The 11,712-nt window shown below is 33.8% G+C and overlaps 1 protein-coding gene across 1 annotated transcript; it reads left to right on the plus strand.

The window, feature by feature from the left end:
- The first annotated feature begins 7,299 nt into the window (after positions 1 to 7,299).
- Positions 7,300 to 11,357, plus strand: LOC141613625 (protein FAR1-RELATED SEQUENCE 5-like). The gene is made up of 5 exons (XM_074432369.1): positions 7,300 to 7,306; positions 8,445 to 9,616; positions 10,072 to 10,415; positions 10,516 to 10,783; positions 11,331 to 11,357. The coding sequence occupies exons 1-5, from the start codon at positions 7,300 to 7,302 to the stop codon at positions 11,355 to 11,357; spliced, it is 1,818 nt and encodes a 605-aa protein (XP_074288470.1).
- Positions 11,358 to 11,712: the final 355 nt, after the last annotated feature.

Genomic DNA, 11,712 nt, shown 5'->3' on the forward strand with positions numbered 1-11,712 from the left:
CACGTTCTCTCTGTTTCCAATCGAACATTTGGAACAACCTCCTTCATATGAGACACCACACTTTTATCATCATTTTTCTCCCGACCTCTTTTCCACCGCCTCTTGTGCATGGGTTCTTAGTATTCGGTCCTCAACAGTTGGTACATTGTTAACATTTTCCTCAACATCTTTTCCAATTCCCTCCTTAACATTTGTTACGTTCTCAACATTTGCTGTATTCCCATCCCTTTTTGCAGCCTCCTCATTCATTTTCTGAACCTCTTTTTCAATGCCCTCATTTGGTTTATCTGTGTTAACCTTCTCAACAGTCTTGGTCCCTCCTAAACCAACATTGATTACACTTTCATGAAGCTGTGTCAACACATCTGTTTCCTCATTTATTTTTCCACACTCTTTTTCACCGCCTTCTTGATTTAGTGTATCACGATTCAACTCTTCAACGGGACTTCCTACTCCTACACCAATACTGGGTATAACATCATTCAATTTTGAATTCATGTCATTATCCAGTCCATCATCTTGGTCTTCATCATCACCAATGTCCAAGTTAGTAACATCATTAATATCATCATCCTATTGTTTGTCATCACATGCCAAGTCATCATCATCATGCGTAGATCTTTATCTCGTACATCCACCGTATTTTTGTTCAATTCCTTGTCTTGAACTTTCAACATTTCAGTCCAAACATCAAATGATGGCATCCCTTCTTTTGCTTTCTTCATTTCATATGACCTCGCTATCAACATGTCCATCAAGTTATGATACCCAACATCTTTCATGAAAGGCAGCGTTTGAGTCTCGTTGTATCTTGTTTTCAGGATTCTCAACCTCTTCTTCAAAGAAGCTAAACATGTTCTTTAGGATCAACATCTTCCGCACCATCTACCTTCACACCAGATTGTGTAGATGTAGTTGCTTCACCCATTGAACTTTTTGCTTTCATATTGATCAGTTTTCTCATGTTACGTACATACCTACCTATGAACAATTCATTGTCCCTCTTCATACGTAGATAAATTTCATGAGCACGCTGCCAAATTACCAAATAAATATATTAAACACTAAACTAGACTCTTTGATAATAAGAAGATATGACACTATAATAAGGTTTTTAATATCAACTTTCATAACAATATCACAGCGTACTACAAATAATATCACACTAGTGCAAAAACAATATCATAACATTTTTTAAATCAATATCACAACAATCTGTTATTCAATATCATTTGCTTTTCTAAACTATATCACAATTATCAATTAACAATATCACAATATCATACAATATATCAAACAATATCATATTTAAAATAATTATCAGATAGCAAATGCTTTTATTCAATATCAATATCATAATAATATCACAGAAGACTCAAAACAATATCACACTAGTTCAAAAACAATATCACAATAATATTTTAATATCATAGCTAAAATAATTATCAGTTAGGAATTTATTTCATTAGTGCTTACATCCATTGCCCTTGCTCTGATTTGTTCATCAGTTTCAACACCACTAGGCAACTTCACCATCATATAGCCCTCTTTTGTTTCCACTTGACTTCATGATCGATCGCCCGAGTCAGTAATATCTCTCTGGAGTCAGCTTTGAAGAATATGGTGTTTTTTTAGGGACTTCTTGTTTGATGGATGGGGTCTTGAATCTTTGATATTGGAGCATTCCCCAAAGATCCTGTTTTTTTCTCATCATCCACTCTCTTTGAAAATTTTTTATCGTCCCAATGTTGGATGAGTGGTAAAGTGTGTTCCAAAGCATCGCCCTTGAAATCAAACCTATGCATATATGCTAGCATAATAACTATTACGCATCCACTGACAGTTGACTTTCCCCCTTCTTTGAACACCCTAACACTTCTAACCATTTCCTCAAATACGTATTCACACCAATCAAATTGGCTTATCCTTGTCACATGCTCAACAGCCTTTACCAGTTTCAAGTCTAGAGATTTATTTGAAGACGGTGCTAGGAAAATAGACATGCTATAAATTACAAACATTCTTTTAAATTCATCTCCAGCATCATTACATTCCATCAGTCTTTCATGTACATCTTTGACCATAATTGGAGCTGAAGTACTCTCCAATCCAAACTTTGCCCTCCATGCATTTTTCAGCTTTGTGTCTGTCACAGCAGTGGTGTTTCCCATGTGAGCGACGTCCACTTTCTGACCTTGTCGAGGAAGTTGAAATATGTCATGCACATCGTCTTTCGTCAACAGAAATCAAATTTTTTGTTTTGAACATGTTGCTTGTGTGATCAAATGCCTTCAAGACAATTTGAGAATTCCATGTGGAATTTTTGTTAGTTTCAACTCTAACAATCCACCAAAGCCAACATCGAAACAGACCTTCCTTTGTTCTTCATTTAAGTTGGCAATCAACTCAACCAATTTCAGTGGCCTACATTTAGTTTGAAACGGTTGCACCTTCTTCTTTTTGATCTCAGGCTGCTCTACCTCGCATCTGTACCACCAATTCGGCATCTTTGTTTCTATCAGTCTTTGATTTCTTTTTTGATGGTTAGCCCTTTTTTTTGTTGACGGCAGGATGCTCTTCAACTTCATCCTGTAACACCATTTCGTCAGCTTTACTTTTATTTTCATTACCATTTTTTGACCTCTTGCTTGGTTGTTCAACCTCATCATTTTTTTATCTCCTCGTTCTCGTGTATGTTTTTTCAGGTTGTTTTGAAGCTGTCAAGTCCATTCTGCTGAATCAATATCACACTTCATTAGACATAATTTCACACCTTATTCAAAACAACATCACTATTGTATGTCACTGGTAATAAGTATTTTTAAAGGAGTATACAGTTTCGTATTTCTGTAAACACTATCAATAATAGAACTACACAAAATTCATGAAGATTCAATACCACTAATATTGATTCAATATCGACCATGCAAGTAACAAGATATTACAAGTTTGTCTTTCTCATTGCCAACACATATATCAACGTTATTCATTGTACTGAACAGAAACTCTCAATTCATGGACCTCATTGTCAAACAAATTCAATTCAGTGTTATGAAATTGTACTCGTTCACATTTAACCAAACGTTTAACCCTAATTTTCTCGATTCAAATAATTTGCAACCGTTATTTTGACAAATACACAATTTTGAACTTTCAATTTCACAATCGAACAGTGTTCAAACGAATATTTAAACGGTTTAATATATTAAACAGTTTTTTAACCAGTTTTAACCCTAATTTTTCACAATTAAACAATGTCGAACTTTGAATATCACAAATAAACAATGGAACAGTGTTTAAACATAAATTTCTTCATTGAATAGGTTAAAACTTATTCTTAATTGATAAAAACAATACGAAATACTTATTTTGCACTTCGAACAATGTCGCACCCTAATTTTTCGCAGTCGCACAATATTCAACGCTAATTTAGCAGATTTAAAGAGGAAAATATGCAATTTCAATCGTAAATGAGAAAAACATTCAATTAACAACTACGAAGTTGTACAATTATATGAAAATTATTGGAAATTAACGAAGTTTATCAATAATTTTGATACTTAAACTAACAAATACTCGATTTTAACAATGATTTCACTAAAATTGAAGTCCTAGAGAGAATTAAGACAGAAATTGTACCTGATTTTCAGTCAAAATGCAATTGAATTGAACAATGATTAGTATTTTTTCGTAAATTGTTGTTGATTCGCGTTAATAATCGGGAATTTTAGTGGTTTTTTGAGTTTTTAGAGAGAAAAAGTGAGAAGTCGAAAAAAAAAATCGACGCGCGGTTATGAATTTCAAAAGGCGTGCGTGTCTGTTTTGTTACCTTTTTTTAAGTGATATTGTTTAGTTTATTGCGCGATATTGTATCCGTTACTCAATCCTCAAATATTTAGGGGTTCTCACCGGATCCCGACTCTATATATATATATATATATATATATATATATATATATATATATATATATATATATATATATATATATATATATATATATATATATATAGTATTAGGATCAAGTGAGTTCATGTCTTACATTTGAGTCCATAAGTCCTCTTTAGGGCCATTGGATGAGGGAGATGGGTGGTTGAGATTAAAAGGGAAAAAGGTGATTAATTAGCCAATTTAACACTTTCTCACTCTACCTTCACTAATCCTCCTAATTAAAAACTAATTCACTATATATAATTTATTTTTACACTTACTTATCTCTCATCAACACAATTTCACTCATTTATCTCTCAAAAACCTCTCATTTCTCAAAAACCAAAAAAATTCAAAATCTGAAAAATTAAAAAAATTCCCTCCATTTTCCTCTCCCACCCACCCCCACCGGCCCTACTACCGACCACCACCCTGACCCTCCATCCCCCACCACCCACCCTCACCTACTCACATCCACACCTACGCCCACCCACAACAGCCGCGACCCACCACTTCAGATCCGACCCCCGCGACCACCACCACCAACCACTCACAGCCTCACCTCCCTCGCCCTCTCCACCTGACGACAACCCACCATCACAACCACCACCCGCACTTCCACCTACACCTCTACTTACGCCACACCCCACGCTCACCTTCGCACCTCACGCCACACCTCTGCACGCCGCACGCCACCATCATCCCACACCGCCACCACTGACGCGCGCCACCACTGCCTCCCTCCTTCACGCCCACCACGACCTTCCACCGCCCTCCCCTTCTCTTTTTTCCAGATCTGCCGTCGTCTTTTTTTTTCTTCTTTTTTCTTCTTTCTTCAATCTCACGTGAATGTGGGTTTGTTGTGTTTGCAGTTTGTTTTGATTTTGTTTTGTTTTTTAGTTGTAGATGTGGGTGGGTTGTTGTTTTGTTTTTTTTTCTTCTTTTTTTTTTCTTCTTTCTTCAATCTCATGCCCCATTTGTTTTTTTTTTGTTTTTTTTTTCTTGTGACTTTTTCTTTGCTTTTTTCTTTTTCAAATCTACTTTTTAGAGGTGGGGTTCTTTTCTTTGCTTTTGTGTTTGTTTATGGGTGTGGACGTGTGGTTGCGTTTTCTCTGTTTTTTTTTTTGAAATTTCTTATCTATTTTTGTAAAATAGGATGGTGGTGGTTATTGTTGTAAAATATGATCCTAATATCATTTTTTTAAAGACGAGATGAGGGAGGAGGAATTATATCATTTCTTTGGTATATCTTCAACAAATGAAGATAAATACTAAAATCTGAGTATATTGGTGTTAAAATTACAATTTTATGTTAAAATTACAATTTTCTCCATTAAAATTACACTTTTCGTTGTTAGAATTACACTTTTTTCTGCTAGAATAACAACTTTTTAGGCTAAAATTACACTTTTTGTTGTTAGAATTACACTTTTTTCTGTTAAAATTATACTTTTTTCTGCTAGAATAACACCTTTTTCGGCTAAAATTACACTTTTTGTTGTTAAAATTACACTTTTTTCTGTTAGAATTACACTTTTTTTGTTAAAATTACACTTTTCTTCATTAAAATTACACTTTTTTCTGTTAAAATTATACTTTTTTCTGCTAGAATAACACTTTTTTCGGCTAAAATTACACTTTTTGTTGTTAGAATTACACTTTTTTCTGTTAGAATTACACTTTTTTTGTTAAAATTACACTTTTTTCTGTTAAAATTACACTTTTTTCTGTTAGAATTATACTTTTTTCTGCTAGAGTAACACTTTTTTCGTCTAAAATTACACTTTTTGTTGTTAGAATTACACTTTTTTCTGTTAGAATTACACTTTTTTTTGTTAAAATTACACTTTTCTTCTTAAAATTACACTTTTTTCTTTTAAAATTATACTTTTTTTTGCTAGAATAACACTTTTTTCGGCTAAAATTACACTTTTTGTTGTTAGAATTACACTTTTTTCTGTTAAACTTATACTTTTTTCTGCTAGAATAACACTTTTTCTGCTAAAATTACACTTTTTCTGCTAAAATTACACTTTTTGTTTTTGTTAGAACTACACTTTTTTCTGTTAAAATTACACTTTTCTCCGCTAAAATTACACTTTTTCTGCTAGAATTACACTTACTACTATTGGACTAATGTTGCACTCTCCATGACTTGGTCATATTCTCATATTCTCATTGGACTAATGTTACACTCTCAATGGACTAAAATTACATTCTCAGTGGACTGAAATTATACTTTTCTGGACTAAAATTACACTTTTCTGGACTAAAATAACACTCTCATTGGACTGAAATTACATTTGTCTGGACTAAAATAATACTCTCCTGGACTAAAATAACACTCTCCTTGGACTGAAATTACACTTCCCTTGACTAAAATAACACTTTTTGTCGTTAAAATAACACTCGTAAAATGCTAAAATTACAATAAGTTGTGATAAAATTACAAAAATTTAAAATATTATTCGTCAAAATCAGTCAAAAACGACTCAAGTTAAACTCGTAAGACGCAAAATTCTCGTAAACATTCCTTAAAATTACAAATTTCAAAATAATATCCGTCAAAACCGCTTCGTAGATTAAAGTTACACTTTTTGCTGTTAGAATTACACTCGTAAAATCCTAAAATGTCGAAAACTTGTCTAAAAAAAAACGAAAAAAAACTGAAACTGGAAAAGTGTTAACAAAATTTTCATAAACTTTGAAGTATAAGATAAATGGTGGTGTTAATTGTGTATGATAATGAATTAGTAAATGTATTATTAAAACTAGAGAGAGAAGTGAATTAATTAGTGTTAAGTGTGTTTCTTACTTTCAATCTCAAGCATCCACCAAGCATGATCTAAGGGATATGGGAGGGACTTATGGACTCAAAAGATATGAAGGACTTATTTGAACTTGACACTATATATATATATATATATATATATATATATATATATATATATATATATATATATATATAATTAGGATCACATGAGTCCTACCTAATTATTTGAGTCCATGAGTCCATCGACAATATCACACATGAGTCATAACAATCGCTTTATATCAAGCTATTAGTAAGGGTATTTTCGTAATTTCCTTAAGTCGTTATATAAACCCTATTATCACTCAAATTCACCATTTGAATTCATTTACTTTCTCTCTCTTCTCTCTCTCTTCCGCAATCACACTCTTCATTCTCACGCCGTCAATTTTTCGCGCGTAGTTGTCTTCTTCGCTCTCATTTGTCATCTTCACTGTGTTCATCATCATCCGTGATTGATTTCAGCGATTTCTTCAAAATTCGTCTCGATTGCTTATTCTCCTTCACTTTTTCTTCATCATTCGTCTTCATCTATTTTTTCCTCGGTTTAACATATTCAATGTCGGGTAATTCATCGTTTTTCGCTTCTTTATTTTTATGTTTTAATTTTTTCATTCTGTTTTCCTGTTTTATTGCACGATGTTTAATTGTTATTGTATCTTCGATTTGAATTCGTTGTATAATTACTGGTTTTTTGTTATAATTGATGTTATAATTCATCAACATCAGTCACGTATTCATCAATTCGTGCTATTTTATGTATTAAAATCATGTCTTGGTTATATACTTTCTTCAACATGTAGTTTTTGCTATTTTTGTTGCGTTAAAATTTAATCTCTGTTTTTTCATCTTCTAATTGACGTATAAAAAATAATGTACTCATTGTCTGTTTTGTTTATCATCAAGTTTATTTTGCATTCACTGCTTGTGTTTACTTCAAGTTTAAATCGTTATTTAACAGTTTCCTTTTGTATCACTTTTTATTGAAGACAAGATATCATAACTAATTTGAAAAGTATCACATTTTGTAGTTTTTGTTTGCACGATTCATTGATCATTAGAATCAGTTTCCTTATACAATATCACATTGAGTCCTTTACAGATCATAGGCTTTAGTACATGACTCGCAACTACTTTTTGTGCATTAGTATCACATGTTATGCTTTAGAATATCACATTGAATTCTTTTAGTATCAAAGGGCGATATATTCTTGGTCATTACTCTATGTGCATTAGTATCACGTGTTATGCTTCAGAATATCACATTGAGTCCTTTACAATATCATATGCTGCAGTACATGACTTGTAATCGGTTTACGTGCATTTGTATCACATGTTATGCTCCGAATATCATATGTATTCCTTCAAAGTATCATAGGTTGCAATACGGTTGCGTATTTGTTTTATATTCATCAGTATCACATTTTATGTTGCACAATATCACATGCATTCCTTCACAATATCATAGTTTGTTATGATCTAGTTATATTTGTTATATTTGTATCACATGTTATGCTCCGAATATATCACATGTATTCCGTCACAAAGATCATAGGCATAATACGGTTGCGTATTTATTTTATATTCATCAAGTATCACGTTTTATGTTGCACAATATCACATGCATTCCTTCACAATATCATAGTCTTGTTATAATCTAGTTATATTTGTTATAATTTGTTTACTCAACTTCTCTTGCTGTAGAAAATACTCTTGTTGTCCCTGTGGTACCTGTTCCTTCTCCACAATGCATAGACGTTGATGAGGTGCATGTTGGGAATCGTCTTTCTTTGATGGTGATGCCTGGAGGTTCTGAAGAGTGGGTCAGAAATATTGCAACTGAATTTACACCTACAATAGGACAAACTTTTTCTACGTTAGACGAGGGTATACAGTTTTATGAGACTTATGCAATAGCATGTGGTTTTGAACCAAGGAAATCTTCAACGAAAAGGTTTCGTAGTAGTGGAGATATTAGGACAAAATTGATTGTGTGTCACCGGGAAGGATTTAGGGATTCTAAGCCGACAATATTACCCATTACTGGTGAGGAGGAGGAGCCAATGGTCAAGGCCTCTAATCCGAAGAAGACTAAGGTTACTAGGATTGGTTGTAAAGCTAGGATTTTCTTTAGATTTATTATTAAAGAAATTGACCAAGTTCAAGTGCCATTCTTTGTTGTTGATCAGTTTCATGCTGCCCATAACCACCGTCTCTCTCCACTCAAGTATAGAGAATTTCAGAAAAAATGTAGGAACCTTGCTTTGCAACATAAACAAACCATCGTTGATAATTGCAAGGTCAATATTGGCCCAACCTCTAATTTCAGGTCCGTCAAGGAATATGTTGATGGCTATGAAAATATTGGAGCTTCTTTGACTGAGTTTAAGAATTTTGGAAGGGAAATCAAGTGTTTTATAGGTCTTAAGGATGCTCAAATGTTTGTAGACCAGTTGGAACACCTTCATGAAACCCAGGAAGGTTTTTATTTTGCCTATGATATTGATCAGAATAAGTGTTTGTTTCGTGTATTTTTGGCTGATGCAGCAGCACGTCGTAATTACGCTCTATACGGTGAGGCGGTGACTTTTGACCCAACCTATTCAACTAATAAGTACGACATGATCTTTGCTCCCTTTACTGGTGTTGATCATCACAAGAAGTCCGTCACTTTTGGCGCTTCGCTTATGTCTAAGGAGAATGACCAGAATTTTAAATGGATTTTCACAAAATTTTTAGATTGTATGGGTGGGAAGGAACCCCATTGCTTTTTTACCGATCAATGTCCTGCTATGAAAATTGCAGTCCCTGCTGCTTTTACGAATGCTGCCCATCGCTATTGCATGTGGCATATTATGAAGAAATTACCTGAAAAGGTAGGCACGACATTGACCAAAGAGACTGACTTCGTCACTCCCCGAGTTTCGTTGTTTGGGGTTCAGAGTTAGAGCCTTCTGACTTCGAAGAGAGGTGGTGTTCGTTGATCAGTGAGTTTCAATTGGAAGATAATACATGGTTGCAATATCTGTTTTCTAGGCGGCAACGTTGGATTCCGGCGTATTATCGTGATATTCCTCTTGGTTGTCTTTTAAGAACAACGCAACGCTCTGAGAGCGCAAACAGCTTCTTTAAGCGGTTTGAGAATCCTCATGGCACACTTGTTGAGTTTTGGATGCGCTTTCAAAGTGCTATAGATTAGCAACGCTACACCCAAAAATCTCTTGACAAAGATAGTGATCACTCCCTACCTCAAACCAAAACCCTTCTTAGCCTTGAGGTTCATGCATCAACTGTTTATACGCACACTCTCTTTTATGAATTCCAACAGCAGTGCGTTGATTCTCTAAACTCATGTAGTGCTGGTGATTCTTCAAGGGAGGGCAGTACAAGGTTCCTAGAAGTTGAAGATTCTATCTTCAATAAGACTTACACTGTCGCATTTAATCCTTCAACATTTGATGCAACATGTTCCTGCAAGCTGTTTGAGAGGAAGGGCTACATATGTAAACACATCATCTGGATTTTATCAGGTAAAGGGATCAAAAAGATACATGATAAGTATCTTCTCAGTAGGTGGACAAAGAACACTAAAAAAATGCCCTTGTATGATGCTCACGGTCAATTGTTGGATGATTTTACTTCGTCGGATGTCACTAAGCTTGATTTCGATGCCTGGTCTGAATTCTACTCAACATTAACACTTTGCTCAAATCTGCTTTGAAAATCACATAAATGAACTGACTTCATTATCAAGACATTTAGACAAAATTTCAAGTCGGTTTGAAAAATTGACTAAACACCAAGAGTTGGAGATGCTCCTTGGGGTTAAGTCTTCATCTGAGGTCCGTATACTACCTCCTGTTCAATCAAAAAACAAGGGTACTGGCAAGAGGTTGATGTCCAAGAAAGATCACTCTGTTGCAAAGGCACAAAAGCCGAAAAGATTTTGCAATAATTGTAAACAAATGGCACATCATGATAAGCGGAATTGCCCTAATCCAACTGTTGATACATCACAACACTCGTTTGATCATGAATCCGATGTAAGTAATTTGTCTTACACCTTTTATTATTTCAGTTTTACGTTTGCTATACCACAATTGCTGAAGTGTGACCCGATAAACAATATCGAGTCCACGCTAAAAAATATCACATTCTATGGTAAATAATATCGCATTACCTTGTTACCCACTATCGAATATACACTTGATTGTAGACAATATCATCCCAATATTAAAAGTTGTCTACTTTGAAACAATATCACAATAATTTAATAACAATATCACTTGTCACTGGCAACATTTATCAATTTTAAATCCCTATCTATTTTCAGAATCAACCAAACAATATCAACACGTGTATTCAAAAATATCACAGTATGTACCCCAACAATATCAAACAACAAAAGGTTTTTTAAATCCTTAGCCTGTGATGTTGTTCCTGAGTATTAATATCACAACAACTAAAACATAATATCATACAACCCTTGAAACAATATCACAGTTTACCAGAAGTTGATCAAAAAGAAGTTATACTTTGTCAAACTTCTTGCTAACGTTATGTCACTGTTTTTGTCTGTTTGTTTTGCAGATTTCTTCACTTGTTGATAGTGATTAAGGGCTTCTGCATGCTGAGGAAGTTTATTTAACATCATCAGCTTTTCAGAATCGACTTTTCATTGTTTATACTATTTAATTTTTTCTTGTATGTCAATTCACATGGCATCAATTTTGTATTCTTTCCATTTTGGGTATCAACGTTATAAAAACCGCATAATTACTAATGTCGTTTTGTTGCCATTATTAAATACTATCCCACCTCATTTGAAGGTTTATCACACTTGATGCACAAAAACAATATCATCATAATAGTTAAACAATATCACAACATTACAATTGCTTGTATACGTATTTTATTATATTGTATTATATTGTAAAATACTTCTAAGGAATATCACATCTCAAGTGAAATA

This window comes from Silene latifolia, chromosome 11, assembly GCF_048544455.1.
Source record: "Silene latifolia isolate original U9 population chromosome 11, ASM4854445v1, whole genome shotgun sequence".
Lineage (NCBI taxonomy): Eukaryota > Viridiplantae > Streptophyta > Magnoliopsida > Caryophyllales > Caryophyllaceae > Silene > Silene latifolia.

Excerpts from the sequence above, each read along its gene's own strand:
- LOC141613625 (XM_074432369.1), top strand. Across the intron at positions 10,416-10,515 it reads AAGCTTGATTTCGATGCCTG|TCGGTTTGAAAAATTGACTA; the intron begins GTCTGAATTCTA and ends CAAAATTTCAAG. Across the intron at positions 10,784-11,330 it reads CGTTTGATCATGAATCCGAT|ATTTCTTCACTTGTTGATAG; the intron begins GTAAGTAATTTG and ends TTTGTTTTGCAG.